Below are 21,456 nucleotides of genomic sequence, written 5' to 3'. Positions count from 1 at the left end.
AAAGAAAGAAAACTGGCGCGCAGTGACCTCTTCAATGCCCTCGCCGCTGCGTGTGTTAAGAGGTTTCTGCTGATGCTGCTCTATAGCTGGTGCTGCGCTACTGCAAACTCTGCAAGAATAGCTCGGCAGTCTCGTGCAGGAATTTTTCCGCTGCTGCCAAGTCTCGATGCGAGCCTGCAGTTCGACGAATATCTCCCGCCACCGCTTGTGTTGAGGATGTGTGGCTTTTCCTTATATATTTGTTATATGCGGGTTTTCATTATATAGCGATATCAGATCATGGTGAGCACGTTTAATACGGCGACGGCTAGGTATTCTCTGAGTATATAAAGCACTTTTTAGCACATAGCGAACAGGGCTGACTGCTGACGCAGGCGGGGACGGTAATTTCTGTGCAATAAACTGTGGCGTTCCGCACGAAGTTTAAAAGGGGAACACGCCCCGTTTTATTTGGAATTCGCGTCCCGGCCAGGCGCACTGCTCACAATTTGCGCACGCATGCAATTTCAGAAAAAAAAAAAAAGGCAGGCTTCTTTCTTGATCATCAGCAGAAATGAAGATCATCAGCAGACTCATCCGCCCTCACACAATCTATAGAGCTAGCTATCTCAAGCGAACGCTCCGTTAGTAATAGCAGGACCAGATGCTTCAGGGGAGAGTTTCGGTAAAAATTAAAAACAGGATTTTCCTTTCATAAATACCGTGTTTGTGGCATTGTAGTTCTTGCATTGCAGTAAATCCTAAAAAGCCCTGCCCTGGTGGTGCAGTGTTTAGGGCGCTCTACTAGTGTGCCCAAGGGTGCGAGATCGAATCCCGGCCGCGGCGGCAGCTTTTCGATGAAGTCGATAAGCAAAGCGCCCGTCTGCTGTGCGATGTCAGTGCACGTTAAAGAACCCCAGGTGGTCGAAATTTCTGGAGCCCTCTACTATGGCGTCTCTCATAGCCTGAGTCGCTTCGGGGCGTTAAACCCCACAAACTACCAACACATTCCTGTAAACATCCAATTTGCTATATATATATATATATATATATATATATAGCCGGATGCAACTTAAGATAAAAAGAGAATTTTACCCCTCAAAGGACCCCTCTGAAGTCTGTGGCATCGACCGATTCTCATGACGTCATAGGTAATACCTCTAGACCTGGAAACGCAACAAATCAGTCTGGCAAATGAAAATGGAGTGGCCTCGGCGCCGTCAAAAATTAGTCAATGCCTTTGAAGGGCACCTGTCACTTTTTTCTTGAGTTGCTTTCACCTATAGTTGCTCGCAAAACTACGTTCTAACAGCCAGCTTTTTAACTATTACGGGTAGACGCCTTGTTATGATTAGAAATTTATGGCCAGCCTTTCGTTACAACCATGTATTTTCGAAAATGCAGTTGTATTCAACATTCTTTTGCAACAAATTCTGGCCCTCAAGGCCTGCCAAACTGAAACCAAATAAATATGGCCGGAAAATCGCGCGTGTTCAACCCGAGATGTCGCGCCGTATACTGCGGAATGTAAGTTGTGCAGCAGAGGTAATAATGGCGCCTCAATAAGGTTTGTCCGCTTGGGTGAGCTTAAGCTCTTGATAATTACATCCTTAAGCATATGAAAAATTTTCTCTCAAACGAACACCTCCTTGTCACTCTTGCCTCCTGCAGCACTACTATCAATCATTACCCTCGGTTGTTCGCCGCGTCGTGTCTTGCTCGACCTCGTTAAATTTAGCTAGCACAGAAAAATATAAAAATATAAAAGCATGCAGGAAAAAAGAAGGTTGCTTATCGTTCCGGTAATTAACGAATGTCTTGTATTAAACTGCCTCATGCGGCATTTACGTTCATCGCGAGCCAGACCGCTTAAAAACAGAAACTTTCCTTTCAAGATTATTGTTAGAATTTCGATTACATTTCATGAAAGAAACAAAAATGGACACAAAACTCACATTTTCAATTTATGTAAGAGCATGAACTGCTTCTTATTTCCAAGACAGTGTGCGTTTTGTTGTTGAAAAAGAAAATTCTCAATTTATTCACCCTGAAGGCTCGAAACGAACGTCCATATTAAAGGTCCAAACTCCTTCATCATCGTGACAATAATAAGCCTCGACCTGCTCACCTTTTTAAGCGGCTGCTTTCAATAACACGCGTAAGTTGGAGCGAGCTTCGAAGACCCGATAAAATTTCCTTTCTTTCTAAAGCGGGAAAAACGTGCCCAGAACACCGCAAACTTTGTGATTGGGGATAACAATCTTGCCTTTAAATAAAACCGAAGTATAAATAGCGAAGAGAGAAAAAAAAAACAAAAAAAAAACACGGAAGAAGGAATACTCGGAGAAACTATTTTAAAGATGGCGCATTCCAATCGGGTAATTTGGACGCACTATATAGGTTCACTATACAGTTCTCATTTGCATGATGTCTTCGCACGCTATAAACATTCCTCCCTTTATGCAGAAGGAGGGGGGGGGGGGGTCAGAATCGAAGACGGGAGGCTCTTTATTTACACACCCGAGGACATTCGGAGTGCTCTTAACGCATCACTAAATACTCGCGCTCCAATTAAAGCAATATTCAACTATTTCCAGAGATAAAACAAAAAGGGAAAAAAAAAGCAAAGACGAATGATAACAGCGGAGTTCAGCAAACGCATTACCTGCTCTCCGAGCATAGAGATAGCTCATGCAAATGCGGCCTAATGTTCCCGTCCGTAAGACCCGGGGCGAGAGACGCGTGTGGGATTGACTCATATCAGGCCTATAGAGAACGTCTTCGTCCATCTCGAAGCCGAACGGGTGCAGAAAGCAACGCCTCAAGGCACATCTGAGCGCGCAATCTCGGGCGCTTATAAAGGGAGAAACCATCGCGGTGGCGTTGTTGCTCGAGGTTCGTTGAATAGGCCTGCCGCCTCTCTGCGCAGAACGCAGGCACAGCCAGCGAGACCAATTTATCGCGGTGACTATACGCTCCGGGTCCTATTAGACCATTCAAGACGGGACTCCTGCTGCGGCAAGGATGCGCTCGCGCACGCGCTGGGCTTCATTTTTTTTTTCTTTTGACATGCCACAACTCTGGCATATGTCTACCTTGGCCCTCTGCGCGTATCTGTCTTAGCCTGTCAAATCCTACTCAGGAGCTTTATCTGATATTTAGCTTTATCTCTAACTCCTTACTTATAGGTTCATTACCTCCTGCTATGTCTATGACAAGAGAGACAGCAGTATTTGTAAATAAATGAAAAAAATATTGATGAATACCGAGATCAAGGGATGCGATTATTGTCCGAACAATGTGGAGGTTGAATGGGTACCCTTTTTAATGCTTTTCATGACAACAATAATTTATTTTTTTTTTTCAATGGCGCAAGGACATCTTGTTCATGACTTGTGACTTTGGTTTTGCGTGCAAGAAAGGGAAACGACCTTTTTTTTTTTTTTTTTAGGACTACCGCAGTGGATCAGTGGTTAGGGCGATAGACTGCTGGTCCCAAGGGCGCAATTTCGATATCGGCCGCGTCGGCCGCTTTTTCGATGGAGGCAAAAATCAATTTGCAATGCGCGATATCATTGCACACTAAAGGACCACGTTTCTTGAAATTTCCGGAGCCCTCCATTATGGATTCCCTCATAACCTGAGTCATTTTGGGACGTTAAACCTTGTGAGCGAAACTAAAGCAAACCACCTTTTTTCTTCTGGACATTTCATCCAAGAGGAAACCCGGTAATTGTCCAAAGGCATAGGGGTTGAACAACGCCCCTGCGGCATACGAACCGAGTGCTCAAACCACAAGGACGCGTCATTACAGTACGCGCGTGATGTCGACGAGATTGAAGACAGGGTGGTCTGAATCAACCTGAAGGTCAAATTAATTAAGCCTAGGTAAACGAGACTTTACTTTTTTTCTTTATTACCATCTCGGCAGCACAAACAATACATTTACATGACAATAAAAGCAACAATCACTTTCTGGCTACTGCAAGATGATCGAATGGATTCTCCTCTGCACGGTTGAGACCGCGGAGGAGGGTTACCACACACGGAGGGATAAGAGCACATAGCGGGCTCGGAAGGTGTTTCTTACATAATGAAAGGAAGTGTTGTAATAATGAAGTGTTGCCCAAATCAAGGCGTCGAGGCAATGATAATCCCGGGGTCACGTGGGTCCCTAAATCTGCATATACTTAAAAAGGAATCTGGTCCCATGGAACCCACTCAATACGTATAGACTCGGGACACGTGCCACGAGTTGTGGATGTCCTGACATATTCCTGGGTAACTACTGACATGTCGGAGCAACCGAACTGCTTGTAAGGCGTCAGTGCGGATGAGAACGTGGGCCGCAGATGCATAGTTGTGGCGACCATGAAGCTGCAGGGGGCCTCTTGAACTCCAACGACCTTTGCACAAAATGAAATATAGGTTGGTGGTTCCGTTCTTCGTTAATATTGTTGTAAAGAAGGTCCTCATATATATATATATATATATATATATATATATATATATATATATATATATATATATATATATATATATATATATATATATATATATATATATATATATATTTTTTTTTTTTTTTTTTTTTGCTCTGAGCAGCCGAAATCATTCTTGTTTGACACGTGAAAAAATTGTGGCTCGAAGGGATAGGCAAATTATTTTATGATCTTGGTTAAAGAACACCTGTTGCGCCTGTGAGAGGTACAGATTAGGCTCGTTTTCAAGTGCACGGTGCGTCAAATAACAGCGTTGGTCTCAGTTGTGCTTGCGCAATCGTTAGGCATATGCTTTTTTTTTTTTTTTTTCCCCAAGTCACGCTACACTGTTTCACACTCCCAGAAAGTAATAAGGAAGATATTTTCGTCGCGACTACCGAGATCATTCACTGGACCTTTTATAACTATCAATCTTTTTTTCTCTCAGCTTTTTATTTTGGGGTCAAACATGGCTTATGTGCACAACATTTCGTCTAGTAGTTAGTCACATCAGTGCTAATTATGACATGTATGTTCCTTAAATTTTAATGGAATGAAAAATATTTAAGGGCTTGAAATATTTTAAGTATGCAGGCACGTGCCACTGAAAACGATGACTCAGATATAAAATTGTCTGAGAATTACGTATCCTATATATATATAGGAATGATATTATTTGCTTAGTTTCACACTGTGGTAAGTTAGAGCCGAGAAATGTTATTCTGCACTGCTCTGTCGTGTCCAAAAGCTGCAAAATAATGCACTCTTTTTCTCTTAAGCATGGCATCTACGTCAGGAAAATACCAAACTATATTAGAACTTAAAAACGTATTTCGAAAGATGAGACCAAGTGTGGTACGAATTTCATTAACCTAGATTTTATTTAAGAAAACACAGTTTTCGGGAAGTATGTCTCCCTAGATGCACTGAATCGAGAAGCTTTAAAGATAAAAAGGCCGACGTTAATAGCTTGCCCGCAGTCACACAGAACGAACATAAAATCTCGTGCTCGAGGATAGGAGAGGCGAAAATCTCGCACAGTGTTCGTAATCACCTTTCTTTTGTTTCTCTTTTTATTTTAATTTGTTTCTTCATTACTATGTGTAGTGAAATCGTTAAGTGCTTGTTTGGCTGCTGAAGTTCTCGCCGCCTTCTTGGCGTCGGTTTATCTAAGAATAAGAATAAGAATAATGTTTATTTAACATCTTGAGGATGTTGGGTGCGCCAGCAAAAAGCCAGTGGAAAGGTTTGACGAAGCCGACACATCCTACGGCGGCATTGCAGTGGTACATAGCATAACATCACTTTTACAAACAAGAACAAACATGGAACAACCGATTTTTAATTATCTATACATTTGTTCAGACTATTTATTTAATTAATGCGGGAGAGTGTAGCTTAGCAGAGTGTGAACGTACAAGTGTGACAGCGTCAGTGTGAACGCCCAAGTGTGAGAAGAACGCATAACGTCGCTTCTACAAATTGTCCTTGGTGTTCACATGGCTGACATTCTTCCGAAATCGACCTTGCGAGGCGCGACTAGCTGTCTGCAGCGTTGTACTATAAAGCATGTCATTCACCTCTTAAAATGCTGCTCACTGACTTATGCAGTCTCTCTGAAAATAACGATTAACGACTTCTCCGAAGATGAATTAATTTAAATTAAAAGTGCGCACAGAAAACCTAAATCTCGGCGTGCATCTGCAGTAATACATTCAAAATATCGGTCCGAGAACGTTCGGGCAGTGAGAGTCCCTACAAGACATTATATTGTAAAACCGACACCTGCTTTGCGTTCTTACCGTCAGTTTACTGAAGTACATAATAGCATTTTTTTTTTTCCTTTGTAGGAGGGATGTGAACGGCTTAAAAGGCCCGACTATACATGCACTCCCTAAACAGGACAGGGTCTAGTCGTCTTCGCGCTAAGCAAAAGACATCCAAGCCAAGCCAAATAAGCCAAGACACGGCCTCAGCGACGCGGCAATAAGTAGGGTGCGGCACTAATCCGGCTTTTGTTCCTGCATGCACTACGCTACCACTAATTCAGTTTCTTAGCGCGAAGAGGATTAAGTGCATTTCGTCGCGGAGTGTATAATATCCCCTTTTCTAGCGAGTTAATCCAGCCCGCTAGCGTTCCATGAGGCTGAAAACTTGCATTTTGCTTGCAAGAGGAGCTTAATGAGACTGTATTGACTTTAGCTAAGTAAATAACGTTTCGAGTAAGTTAAATGCATTGCCTACGCGTCTCATCATTTGGTTATTTGTTTAATACAACCTGGCATATCAGCCCATATTAATCGCCTCTTTATTAACCTTACTTGAACAGACAATTGGTTAATTTCTTTATTGGTTCCTATAGAATTATTAAATCATTTTCGTTTATGCTGCTTACTTTTATGCTTACGTTTTGCACTGTGCGATCCCCAGCTCGAGGACAACGTCGATAGAATCTACCAGCCGCTATGTTCGACATCCAAGGTTTGACGCGATCGACGTCCTCTAGCGGAATCCTCTCTAAAGTGTCTCAGTCAAAGACAGTGGAGCTACCCATGAATGCACAAGCTACCAACCAGCAATTCCTATGACGGCCAAGTCCGGGCACCTATCGACGGGAATGGTAGTGAAAGATAGACAGGATGGGGAAGGGTCGGAGGAACGAAGTTAGTGCCCAACGTTCGCTGTTATGAAAACAACTGCAATCCGCGAAATCTATCGCGTGTCTCGTTTTGTGGATGCTTTGTATTTGTGCATTTCACCCTCCTTCCTGCTCAAAAATACAAGCTAAAGTTGGATACAAACTGCTGTCATTTAGCGTCCAAAAGCAAAGCACTAGCCGACTGCTCCACACAAGCGACGGTGTTCGAGACTCATAGCTGTATTCTTTCTCACCTGTTCTCACAGATATTACCTTTTCCGCTAGATGGCGCAGCTCACCTCCTGCCCTTGCTTGTCGTGTAAAGTTTACAGGTCGAGAACACGCTACGCCATGACCTCAGTTTAAGCTGCGGCCCCTGTCGTCGCTTTGCGAAGCAGAGACGAAGCTGCTCCCGCTGCGGCTGTCGGTGGGCTTTTTTTTTTTTTTTTTATTGCGAGAGCAATACTACTCCCATTTTCAGCCCTTCGCGTAGCCACGGTCGGTAGGCACGTTTGACCTTTAATGACCCTAGATGGCTGTGACGTCATACCAGCTGCGGAGATGGGCTACCAAGTCGAGTCGTCGGGTGGCGGCAGTCAGTAGGCACGGCGCGCTGCAGCTGGAGCCACGCAGCTACCGAGTGAAGGCGCTGCTGTCACCTCTTCTCTCGCAGTTGAGAGGAGGAGGAGGAAAACGGTGGGTATTTAAATGCTCGCGCTTGCTCAGCTGAGGCACTCGCTATGTATCCTGATAAACAGAAAGAAAAGTCACGCCATCTCGATGAAGCCAGGAAACGACAGCAAGCTACAGAGACAGATGAACGGGAACAGCGTCCCGCTCGACGGCGCGCTCAAGATGCAGCTAGACGAGCGCGTCGCGCTTCTCTTGAATCGTCCTCAACCGGTGACGACTCCCAACGGAATGGAATGGACGCTTTGAACAGTGAAGGCTCTTTGTCGACGTGTTAACTCAGCAGTCAAGAACGTAGGAATTCAACTAGGCGGCAACGACGCGTTCAGGAAACAGAAGAACGGCAACGGAATATAGCGTCGTCGTCATCATCATCATCATCAGCCTGATTATACCCACTGCAGGGCGAAGGCCTCTCCCATATTTCTCCACTTAACCTGGTTCTGTGCTAGCTGCATCCACTTGACTCCTGCGAACTTCTTAATCTCATCCGCCCACCTAACTTTCTGCCGCCCCGCTACGCTTTCCTTCCCTTGGAATCCAGTTTGTTACCCTCAGCGACCATCGGTTATCCTATCTTCGCACTACATGTCCTGCCCATGTCCATTTCTTCTTCTTAATTTCTACTAGAATGTCGGTAACTTGAGTTATTTCTCTGACCCACTCTGCACGCTTTCTATCTCTTAATGTTACCCCTACCATTTTTCGTTCCATAGCCCTCTGGGTTGTCCTCAACTTAAGTAGAACTCTCTTGGTTAGCCTCCACGTTTCAGCCCCATAGGTGAGTACAGGCAAGATGAAACTGTTGTATACTTTCCTCTTGAGCGATACCGGTAAGCTGCTAGTCATAATCTGCGAGTGCTTGCCAAATGCGCTGCATCCCAATCTTATTCTTCTTGTTATTTCCTTTTCGTGGTCCGGATCTGCGGTTACTACCTGTCCTAAGTAGACATATTCGCCTACTACTTCCAGTATTTCGCTACCTAATGTAAACTGCTGTTCCTTCCCGAGGCTGTTGAACATTACCTTAGTCTTCTGCATATTGATTTTCAAGCCTACCTTTCTACTTTTCCTGTCTAGGTCATCAATCATTATTTGCAGTTCATCCCCCGAGTTGCTTAGCAAGGCAATGTCATCAGCAAATCGCAGATTACTGAGGTATTCTCCATATTCTCCATCTACCCTTATCCCTAACTGCTCCCATTCCAAGTCTCTGAATACTTCCTCTAAACAAGCTGTGAATAGTACTGGGGAGATTGTGTCTCCTTGCCTAACACCTTTCTTTATGGGAATTTTGTTACTTTCTTCATGCAGAACTATGGTTGCTGTGCAGCCACTATATATATCTTCCAGCACTTTCACGTACGGCTCGTCTACCCCCTGATTTCGCAATGCCTGCATCACCGCCGAGGTTTCAACTGAGTCAAATGCTTTTTCGTAATCAATGAATGCTATGTATAAGGGCTGGTTATATTCCGAGCGTTTTTCTATCACCTGATTGATGGTATGGATATGATCGATATGATCGATATGATCGATATGATCGCATAACTATAGCGTAGCCATGCTATTATTGCTTTCGCAACCTACCGGGATTAACTAAAGCTAAGCCGCGGCAATTTTTTTTCCTCGCATGTCTATCTTAAAACCTTGACATAGGCTCATCGGCAGCCATAGGCACGCTTTACAGAATAGATTAATAATAGGAAGGCAATGATTAATTATTAACCTCGGAGGCGGATTTAGCCTTGCGAAATCCGATTTTCCTTCTTGTGGGAATCAGGCGCCCCACGTTGCTTAGGACGTTAGTCGTGGGGACCTTTGAGTAAGTATGAAAACATAAAAACAAATTTTGCAGAGCTGTACTTAGCGGCTCAGCGCATCAGTAAGCATTGAGTTGATTGGCATTTGCTACCATAATGTTGAGTGGCAGAAAACTCCATATCTGGGCTGAAAGCGCCGACTGCAAGTGCTCTCTATCCCTTCTCATTCCTACTGCGACGACGCAGAGCAGACCGAAAAGTCTTCAGGGCCGACGGCACAGCAGCCCAAGCGGATGTCGCAAAGCTTTGAAATTTCGTCTTGCACGCGCAAGTGCCTGCTTGATCTTGCTTTGGGACTCGCTAGCGGACAAATGAAAGTTAAAGCATAGCGCAAGGCGACGCACAGCGCAATTGAAAGTGACATTTTTAACACTTACGATGCCAAGTTAAAGCGGTGGCTTAGTTGCTAATACATGCAGTCAGGAAAGCTGACTTGCCTGCTTCCCTTTGGACACGATTCATGTTTGCAGCCGCGTATGCTATTTTTCTGTCATGTGTGGTATTTATTATGCACCCACCCCGAGGTGCGTGACGTTGCAATTGCATTTTCACTTTGACGTCAGCAGTGGGGCTTCAGTGCCTCAGAGATTCATATGCTAGACATTCGCAGGCACGCGATATTTTGCTCTGGGCATGCGCGGAAATGCGAGAATATTTGCGCGAACGGTTAAGAACGCAGTAAAGCAAGCCGTTTCTATTGCTCCGTTTTAGGTTGCATTCAGAGATTGTTTTCACCGCGATCCTAGCGGTGAGAACCGGAAGTTCATGTACTATTCCGCTGCGTATGCGCAGAATACAAGATCTCGCGCCAAATGTAATCTCGAGCCGAATGTAGATCTCGCTGCAAAAAAAAAAAAAAAAAAAAAAAAAACTCTCCGCTAGTGGGTTTCGAAACCTGGTCGAGAAAAAGAAATCAGCTCAGCTGGCCACTGCGCTAGACCACTGCATTATCTCGTTTTGTTTTTTAAGCGAAACTTTCATTGAGCTAGCCACGTCGTGTTTCGCGTACGCCGGAGTTTGACCTTCAGCCGACCTTCAACCGAGTGCCTAGCGGCGCATGGCCTGCTCGCCGCCTACTTCTTCTGACGGGTGGTGCACGGAGCGGGTGGCGCTCCATTATTCTGGTGCTGCTTCGCTTCTTCTTTTTTCCTTATGGTATGGAAAAAGTTCCAAAAGTTTTGTTCATTATTATTAAACAATATCACACAAATACAGACCATTATGTGTAATGCAACACACATGCGCCGTCTCAGCCGTGGTAAGCTTCCAGTTTTTCACACTCCGCTTTGAATATCATTTTCTTCATCTCTCCTGACAAAGTTACACTGAACGCCTTCATTATAGGTCTTCATTAATAAAAAAGTAACCTCCCGTTCAAAATATCTAAACATGGAAACACGTAACAAAGCAAACCTATATGAGGCAAAATTTATATAAAAATGATTATTAATGCTTCTACATGCATGGCTGTGGTTATATATATATATATATATATATATATATATATATATATAATAAATTAAGAGAACATTTCGCAAAGAAGAGTATTGCTTCTGTTCTATTTTAACAGTTCAGTTTTCTTCACGTTGACGCTGTTTGTTTAGCGTGTCTCAATACAGCAGCGCGCGCGGTATTATCGACGCATCCAATGTTTGCTGGCATCGGAACGCCATCAGTGGTGTTGCACTTTGTGCACCCTAGTTTTTAAACTTTGCAAACGTTTGCAGCTGCTTCTGATACTTATCACATAAAATGCGATGACAGGAAGACCTCGTTTGTGTGCCAATCTGCGGAAAAAGAAAACCATGCGCATGTTTACCGGAAACTGGTACGTCACAAGTGCTTTACAATGTTGCACTCAATTGAAAAAAGAATAAAATTTTGTGTGAAGCTATTTGTAATCGACTTGTCTTCATGGAAATATTTTACTGAAACAAAAATATATTTTTTTGCTGCATATCCAAGTCGCTGTTTGAGTCTTGGCTAATCCTTCATGATGGGCACGCATGTTGTTTCTTGAAGCCAGTAGCAGTAACAACAACGCCTTCTTAACGCAGTTCGAGTGACAGCGAAGGCTGCACGCCAGTAAATTTCAGCGTTGTTTTTCCTTTACCGCGAACTTTAAACTGCAGTTTCTGTTTTTTGTATAAATAAGCAACATTTTCTCCGCAATCAATACCACATTCGTCTCAATTTTTGTTTTCGAAGCTTGTGGGAAAGGAGGGGGGGGGGGGGGGAGGGGCGCTTTTGCTGCACGCCAGATCCATCGGAAATTGCATTTGGTTACCAGCCTATATAAAGGCGAAAGCCTTGATTGGCTCATGCTGTCGTGGACACTGTCCCTCTTTTGCGGCGTTCTGATTGGCCGAGGCGGGATGCGTCCCTGCCATCTGCAATGCCTCACTTGAACGCGCGCCAAGAACGCCACGCGACAGGAATGATGGCGTACCGTCCAAACACACTTGCCGGAGAAAGTGCGATAGATACTGCACCTTTCCTTCCCTGTGAACCAATTACAATTATATGTAGCACTGCAACGAATGCCGACAAGAGGTTACGATGGGAGGCAAATTATAGGATAAAAAGGGTGGACTTTCGCCATTCTCCCCTTAAGAGACATCTAAGAGACCCGCTAATATTTAGTTTATTAGTTGTCAAAAAAAATTGTTTGCAGGCAGTGAAAAGCTGTAGCAGCAGTATTTGGTTTGTGGGGTTTAACGCCCCAGAGCGACTCAGGCTATAAGAGACGCCGTAGTGGAGGGCTTCGGAAATTTCGACCACCTGGGGTTCTTTAACGTGCACTGACATCGCACAGCACACGGGCGTTTAGCTTTTCGCCTCCGCCAAAAAGCAGCCGCCGCACCCAGGATTCGACCCCACATCCTTGGGTACAGCAGTGGAGCACTCTAAGCACTGCGCCACCGCGGCGGGGTAGTATTTGAAAATTCTTTCTGAGACACGGAGGTATTGAATTACCATAATTGTAGTTCAGGAAAAAGTCACAAGTTCGGTGAATAAATACGGAGAAGCTTTGTTGATTTTGTTCAAATCGTTCTAACTTTTAAATCGTTCTTTGACTGAAGTAAAAAGTTGATACATTCACTCTTATGTAGCGTCAGTGCGCATCGAATTTTTTGCTCAAATTTTGTTGGCAGCAGGTTGGGACGCGTTGCAAGATTTGTGCAAAATTTTAATTTTGTTTAGCAGTTTTACTCTAATTAAGAAACTGGAGAAGAGGAAAAAAATGGGGGGGCGGGGGGGGAGGGCAAGAACCGTGACAAAGAGATCTACTCCGTGAGCAGTTCGGCACTACTCACGTATGCAATCACAACTACAAAAGCAAATAACTAACAGGTACACAATGCAAAATTTCAGTGACACAGACTCAAGACGGCCCTGATTTTTGTTTGCTTTTCCGGTAGCAAATTATTTGCATAAGAAATCGAGCTCTTTGTTATCCTACTCCTCCCTTATCCCTTTAGTAGTGTGCGGTGTCACGAACGCGCGACATTACGTTAGCACGCTGTTTAATTTTTACCGCATGGAGATTACGTGCAGTTTGTATATAGTGCCTAGAGTTTGTAGTTTACATGTCAGGAGCCAGCGCTTTCGGGTCAAAATGTCTGGCGCCATTGTGAGTAAGTTGTGTGAATTAGGAAATAGATGGCATGGATGCATGATCTCCGACCGGCGTTCAACAATTCATCATCTTTCATTTTCTGACAACTGTTGTGAGAAAATAGGGAGGCATTTGCTGGATATAAAAAAAAAATAATAAGTGCTTGCTGGGTCTGGGCTCTCCGAGTAGGTTCGCGGCATTCAGTTTGGCCTTTCATCCAACACGTATGGATGCCCAAGGCGAACGAAATGCTAACGTCTGCTGATTGGTGACATGCCGATCTCTAAGTCTGAGCCGCTTCGCCGTTGTTGACATTGCCGGTGCTTCAAGCCACGAGAGCAACGAACCAAAGAGCATTTCTCAGAAAAAGAGAAAGAGACTGGAGCTCTGCACTGTTCGCTCGTGGCTCATCTTCCTCTTCTGATAATGCTGTTTGGCTCGTCTGAAAAATAAAGTGATTTTCTTTGTAACTGCTCATACATACATACATACATACATACATACATACATACATACATACATACATACATACATACATACATACATACATACATACATACATACATACATACATACATACATACATACATACATACATACATACATACATACATACATACATACATACATACATACATACATACATACATCAAATTTGGCTCAATATTTCGCAAATCACTTAAATAGGTGAGCTCACATTTTGGCTTAGGGAGTATCGCAACCGTCCTTACAACTTTTTTCTTTCTTTGATTTCTTCAAATTTTATTATTTGATTCCCTTCTTACTTTGGGAGATACAAAGCTATTATTACCTGAAATTTATCTCCACACTACAATAATGCTCGGCATTTGATTGTATTTTAGCGAAGTGCTGAACGCCCTTTCTCCTTCTGCCACCTACCTCCTGAAGCTTTCTCGATTGCCAAAGTATGTGGAGGACCAGAAAAAGGAACGAGAAAAAATAATCTAAGACAGTGAAGTTCTGCAGACCCTGACTTTTGGGTTTTCTTTAGTGACTGGCCGCTTGCGCTGCTCTTCTGAATACTCGTTACGCAGCAGCAATTAGTACAAACTCAAACTTCGTTATACGTCCGCGTATGCGCCTGACGTGCATTAAAAGAGGAGTTTTAGCTGACCTCAGCTGCTGCGCCAACCACTTTTGTATGTGAAGGTGCGCGGCTTGGACAGAGTAAAGAAAAGGTAAAATTTCTGCCCCATTTCCGCGATTCCTGTTTATCGTTCTTTCTTTTGCAAAGCAAGCGAACTTCGCCGGCTATATTCGCTGTCACGGCAAAAAGCAAATGCGTCTGACGACGCGTCGGGAGCGTGAATGCATTTCTAATGGGCAGCAGCACTCTTTGGCACCGAAATAATTGCGATTGCGAAAAGAAAGAAAGAAAGAAAGAAAGAAAGAAAGAAAGAAAGAAAGAAAGAAAGAAAGAAAGAAAGAAAGAAAGAAAGAATGAAGGGAGGGAGGGAGGGAGGGAGGGAGGGAGGGAGGGAGGGAGGGAGGGAGGGAGGGAGGGAGGAAGAAAGAAAGAAAGAAAGAGCACTGAACAGATTAAAAGAAAACATGAGGTAGGAAGGAAGAAAGAAAGAAAGAAAGAAAGAAAGAAAGAAAGAAAGAAAGAAAGAAAGAAAGAAAGAAAGAAAGAAAGAAAGAAAGAAAGAAAGAAAGAAAGAAAGAAAGAAAGAAAGAAAGAAAGAGCACTGAACAGAATAAAAGAAAACATGAGGAAGGAAGGAAGGAAGGAAGGAAGGAAGGAAGGAAGGAAGGAAGGAAGGAAGGAAGGAAGGAAGGAAGGAAGGAAGGAAGGAAGGAAGGAAGGAAGGAAGGAAGGAAGGAAGGAAGGAAGGAAGAGAGAAAGAAAGCAAGAAAGAACACTGAAGAGATTAAAAGAAAACATGAGGTATGCATGCTTCAACCGCGCAATCTGATCCTACGCGAGCTTCAGGGTCGTCAAGCACGGTCGAAGTCTCCAAGCAGTCGGTTTCGATGCGTTGCCGGCGTGGAAGCTCTACTCCGTCGTTCGGCTGGCGAGGGCCTTTATTCACTTAATTGAATTGCGCGCCTGCCTCCTGCTGCTCGGGAGGCAAAGAGAACGAGAATCTGGGAGGCCATTGATAAGTTGAGTGGCCCCCCTATGCGGCAGATGCAAAGGAACGATATTTGAATGCCACATTTCGAAGCAAAGATGGAAGGTCAGGTGATCGGTGATGTAAAGTAAAGATCGACTTCTTTTCATCTGTTTTTTTTTTCCTCATTTACTTTTTGTTACTTCAAGCATAAGAGAATATCGCCAATAGGAAAAGCAAACTAGGCTGAAAGAATCCAAGCTACTAATTGTTTGCAGCGGGCTTCTGCATTGGAAACGGGGCAATGAAGAAAGTACGTTATTGTCTCCAGTAATTTTTACTTCTGGTTTTCTCCCCTTAACGTGCACAAATTTTAACACGAGCAAAGAACGAGAAGCAGAAGAATAAAATAAAATTTGAAATAAGAGTTGCTACATCTTACGTAAACGAGTGTGCATTTTTTCGCGATTTGTGCGAGTATCCAGATCTAATTGTACAAATATACGGAGCATATATGCTTAAGACGAACTTGTCAGACTCATTAGCATTCACCTTAGTTTTTTTTTTTTTCTTTTTACAACTTCTACAATATTATTTAAGTACTCCACTTGTATCTAAAAAAGGAAGGATTCTTATAGAGCTCACAGAGTGGATCGCTTAAGTGCGAACGGTAGCAATCATCCGTTGCATGCATGCCGCGGTTGATTATTCATTCTGAACTGTCTGCATTTGTCATCATATCGTATTCGAATGGCCACTCGTATTACGTCACATACTACGCGCGAGCCGCCCTTTTTTATGCGCGTGTGATGAAGCAGAATTTAACTCTATGTAGTCTTACTGCTATGAATTATACAGTGAACAGCGCAACTGAGCGAACGCGAGCAAGCTGTACGATATAAACAAGCTTATGCTTATAATGTTACGCGAAGGCGTTTCTTCATGCCTGGCTCGCGACCCAAGGTAGAAAGCAAAAATTCAATTCAATGTTCAGTTCCCACACTTGACCAACTAACTTTTCCTTTTCAGCGAAATTATATGGCTACGTCACAACCCTATCAACCAATCAGGATTTTCTCGACACTGCGCCGACACTACACTTTCCTCCGAACGGGGCGTTTAACGCATTAAAAACTCCGTTCCAGTGAAAGTTGCGGCAAATACTTTGCGAAGGCCTGCAGTTAGATGTGTCCCTTGGGCCGATCAGGGCATCGACCATATATGAAATATTCTACCTTGCTATGCTCTAAACCGAGTCTTCTAAGACGTCCAGCGAGACCCAAGTGGGTCGTGAACATAGGTGTGCAACGTAGAGTAAGGTTATCGCTTTTCAACGTCAGTGGGCTGGCTGATAAAACTTTATTTAAAATAGGTGGGAGGAATAGGGGAAGTCAGCCAGCGTGCCGCAGGCCGTGAGCAGCATGCCCTTCTTCTATCATTTTGCATTTGCAGATGCATGTCGAGCAGCTTCAGCACGTGAGACTAAAAGGTCGGTACATAATTACCAAAGGTAAATCACGGGATAGCAAAAGTAGGATGAGACTGAGTAGCGATAAGGAGTTGTCCTCGGCTCCGTTAGGGCCATTCTTCCCTGTCATTTACTTTCTCTTGCCTTCTCTTTCTATGAACTGGGAGCAGGGAAACATTTTTAGCTATTACGAAGACTTCAACCTGGCTTTCGAAATCACTGGTTCCAGCTCAGTTTGCGTTCCGCTGTCCGCTCACTCGCAAGTTCTGAATCGCGTGTCCAGTTCAGCGCGGCGATACCGATTGCGTTTCAAGGGCTGACGCTTTCGTACGCAAGTCGTAAACTATACGTTACGGCATTTATTATTACCGCAAATTTGTAGCGTGGAGCGCGACACAAGCAGTTATAAGAATCAGGTGAGAGCACGAACGCGGTGTTCATTATTACAGACTGGAACAGCACACGACGTCGACTTACGCGCTCCACTTCCTGCGACAGTGCATTCCCAGAATTATTAATAGCTCGCGATGTGCATGGTCGGATACACGCTGTCAACGCGTTCTTGCGATGCTGTGAAGCGTGCCTTCTCTTCCGTCTCACACAGTGCCTTGCTAAACAGCGGTGCACAATTGGTGCAAGTGCGCGCGGGTTGGGTACAGCTGTTTTCTGAACAACACCAGATCAGCATGCCATATTTTGTGCTGCAGAGACTAAATAAAAATTAAATTACAGAAACATCACAGAAACGGCGGTGCTGTTGCGTTTGTAAGGCAGGCCGCTGTGCAGTAAGATTCGTTTTTTGACAGCTCGCCAAAGCTTAAGCTGAATACACGTAGCGGTCCTGTTGTTCTGAGCCCAAGACACGCGCTCACGATCCGCGTCCCCCAGCCGTCGTTGCAAGGTGCACACGGCACAGTGACCGCGACCGGACAGTTCTCGATGCAAGTAATCGGGCATGGCTATGAACGTCGTGAAGTGAAGCTTAAATAGGAGATCCAAACTGCGGACGCCTCACCGTTGAACGGTGACACCCTCGATGTGACAGTGAGTAAGATTACAGTGTCGAGATTGCGATTGTGGCTGGGTCATGACTGTCGCCTGGACCGCATGCTCGTCACTATGACGACGACAGTCTACAGCCACCGTGCACGCGGGCCTGACGCCCGTGGGTCAAGTTCAAGCAGCCGCGGTGCACGCAACTGGGCGTCAGCGCGCGAAACCGTGAAACCCGTAAGCGCGCGCGCGAATCAGGAGAGAGCAGCTAAAACGAATTGAGCTTATACGCTGGGAAGATGCAGGTATCCAGAAAAAGCAGCATCAGCGCGGCGCAAGCAGGTGTTGCATGAGAGTCGTACACAGACCTGTGGTCGGGCGGAGTGAAGGTGATCTCCTCGTGCGGTGGCCGCTTGCCGTCGGCGGGCGACGATGCCATGTTGTGTGCAGGTGCGCTACGAGGCGGCGGCGCAGCAGGGCCCGGGCCGCAGTCCAGCGCTGCCGCGAGTGGTGCGCATCACGCCGTAGCTGCTGCACTGGCTCTGCTGGTTCCACCGGCTCCGCTGCGGAGCGCCGGGATCGGACGCGCCGCGGTCGGCACCGGGGCCGGGTGCGAATTCTCCTCTGCCGTCGTGCCGGCGAGCGCCATCTGCCGGATGCGCAAGAGCCAGGGCGCGCGCGCGGGAGAGAGAACTGAACTCTTCGATCAAATCAGCTGCGAAATTTCGCGTCGAAACGCGGCTGTTCTCAGTGACTGCCCTGCGAATGGTAACAAATAGTGGCGACACCTATGGGCTAAACAATCAGTGCCTCAAAACTTTTCCCTTCTGCTTCTCCAGTCTATTCCCCAGCAATCAGATGTTCGCACAAGCAGCACAGATGGCGCGACAGTCTGCTAATGTCAAATTTTTGTCCAATAAAAGCACCAGCTTTTCAGACGCCGATTCAACTTTCGTGACTGTTACAATCTCAGGAAGCTGTGGGAGCGAGACGGGGTGTCCGTGGCTTGGCATTGAAACGGAACGGCGAATAGAAGAAGAAAGGAAGATTTAAGAAAGTCGAAACACGCGGTGTTGAAAGGATGCGCTTGAAACGCTCGGGGCTACAGGCCCCGGACCTCAGCATCACTCCTTCGAATGTGCGCGTAACGCGAGGCATGCGAAGGCCGCTGAGCAGTGGCGGATGCATACGCTGCATCGGGTGTGTTTTTCAACGTCGCGAATACATCTGTTCTTCGTCGTGTCGAAAATGTGTTCAGTGATGTAATCTAAATGACTACGAGCAGCCTCTAAAGACGCCTATGTGTTTGGCCTTTACGCGTAAACATAGAAATATCAACAAATAAAACGGTATATTTACATTTCCCCCGCAACTAGACACCTAGTGAAAAACTGCTGGTTTATTATTATTATTTTTTTTTTTCAGTCGACGAGTCATGTTGGAGCAAATGCTGCTCTGGTCTCAAATAAACCTTTTTTTCCTCCTTTTGTTCCTCTTCGTCATGCGGGTTTTGTAACCATACACAGAAATCTCAACACGCGATGATTTTTGTGCGCTTCGTGTATCGCATTTGGCATCCTTAGAAATGCGGTGGCTTGAGCGCGCCTCGAGCACAATGGCCCCCGTTGACACCGCGGCTGCATCCTAAGCAGGGGTGAAACCGTAGCCTGAATTACGATGATGCTGTAGGAGCTCAGTAAAAGGCTAACTGATGTCATGAAAAGCTAAATACTAAATACAATGGCAGCTCTCCATGAACTTGGAATACCCAGACCGGCAATATGCCGTTACGCTGCGGCCAACCATATATTTGAGCGCTAAAGGAGTTGCGGCGACGTTAGAAGTAATAAACTTTACTATAGACGTCCAGTATACGTAAACTTAATTTGCATGGGAAATTGGCACCTGTGGCTTAGTAAAAGACAAAAAAGGATACTAGCAGTATCAGCTCCGTAATAACACACCCCATGGAATCCCAAAGGTTGACACACGACAATATGTATATATATATATATATATATATATATATATATATATATATATATATATATATATATATATATATATATATACACACCTGATTTTTCTATGCATACATCCGCAATGTTTGTGCAAGTTGCTGGGTATAAAGGTGCATCTCAGTACTGTCGTCAAGAGTTTCGACTTCTTATCCGAATTTTTTTTTTCTTAAAAAAACTCGTGTATGTCATTTCAAGCAATGAACTTTAAATGAAAGCGACTCGTGGTCCTGCAGTCTACTGTTCTTGCAAGTCCTAATGGCTGATTTCGAATTCTTGCAGTCAGTCTCTATCATACAACGATAAGCCTTGCTACAGAACCTGTCATTTGGCGTTTAAACTTAAAGCTGACGAAATGACAGCCGGAGATTAGGCATGGGCCGGATCGACTTTTAATATGTTCATGTCTTTCATCATCATCATCATCAGCTTGACTATACCCACTGCAGGGCGAAGGCCTCTCCCATATTTCTCCACTTAACTCGGTTCTGTGCTAGCTGCATCCACTTGGCCCCTGCGAACTTCTTAACCTCATCCGCCCACCTAACTTTCTGCCGCCTCCTGCTACGCTTTCCTTCCCTTGGAATCCAGTTTGTTACCCTAAGCGACCATCGGTTATCCTCATTTCGCTCTACATGTCCTGCCTATGCCCATTTCTTCTTCATTATGTCTTTCATACTGTACGCCTAAATTGTCTTGCACAAATATTTAAGACTTCTGTCTTCCCACTGCACATTAGAAATCTCTCGTTGTAAAGAGCACATTGTTTTTCAATAAAGTGATTACTGCTTGTACATGCAAGCCTACGTCGAACAATGGCGGAGCCTGCTCGTACAAACTGTGAGTATGTGACAAACTGTATGTTCTGATCTCTTCGTGGGACTCAAACGCGCCTGATATGCTCATTCGTTTCGGAAAGCGGGCAGTAGATTATACGGTTTTACCTTCCCGAAGCGACTCAGTCTATGAGGAATGCCGTAGCAGAGTCCCTAGATTAATTTGGATCATCTGGGAACTTTCACCTTATGCTGACATCGCACGGTACACGGACGATCTTCTATTTCGCTATCAGCAAAACACGACCACTGCGGCGGGGTCGCAACCGTGACCTTGAAATTAGCAGTCAAACGCCAGAATCAGCTCGCGGCTGTTTTCATTGGGAAGTAACCCGAATTTATCTACGCCGAAGTCTGAGTCTAAAAATCCATCATGCAGTGCCTCTGGTGAGGAACAGATAGGAATGTGCTGTGCTCCTATGAAGAAGACATCGCACATTTTGATTTAAATTCTACTTACTTGAATTTCATCGTCGAACTTGGAAGTTAGAGTTTTCGGGAAGCAATTTAAACTTACTGAACAGCTTCCTTACTTTACCTTGTGTACTTCGTTTGAGCACTGATTCCAGTCAACATCACCAAAATATAGAGGCAGCGTACACGAGTTGAGAAATTTTGCCGGCACACAGTGGCTGAAGTAAAGCAAAATAGGGCCTAACTCCAGTTCAATTGATTCCACTCGGAATGCACTTTATTGATTTCCGTTTCAGAATAGCGACCGAATTCAATTGCACGCGTAACTTCCCTTTACTATTTGAACTTCAAAAAAAAAAAAAAAAAAAAAAACGTCAGCCCTTAATCGTTGGCATTAATTCATGCATATGACTTTGCTTTCG

At 44.6% G+C, this 21,456-nt stretch overlaps 1 protein-coding gene across 1 annotated transcript in view; it reads right to left on the bottom strand.

Annotated features, from left to right (window-relative positions):
* Positions 1–18,393, bottom strand: part of LOC146197143 (neprilysin-1-like) — an 81,654-nt gene extending 63,261 nt beyond the window's left edge. The window contains exon 1 of the mRNA XM_084598919.1: positions 18,135–18,393. Coding sequence (XP_084455045.1) covers positions 18,135–18,205 — 71 coding nt within the window. The 5' untranslated portion in view covers positions 18,206–18,393. The remainder of the gene's footprint in view (positions 1–18,134) is intronic.
* Positions 18,394–21,456: the final 3,063 nt, after the last annotated feature.

The sequence above is a fragment of the Amblyomma maculatum genome, chromosome 3 (genome assembly GCF_055883805.1).
Source record: "Amblyomma maculatum isolate TAMU_Amacu chromosome 3, ASM5588380v1, whole genome shotgun sequence".
NCBI lineage: Eukaryota > Metazoa > Arthropoda > Arachnida > Ixodida > Ixodidae > Amblyomma > Amblyomma maculatum.
Note: the sequence above shows the minus strand (reverse complement) of the source record. Positions and strands in the feature narration are given on the sequence as shown.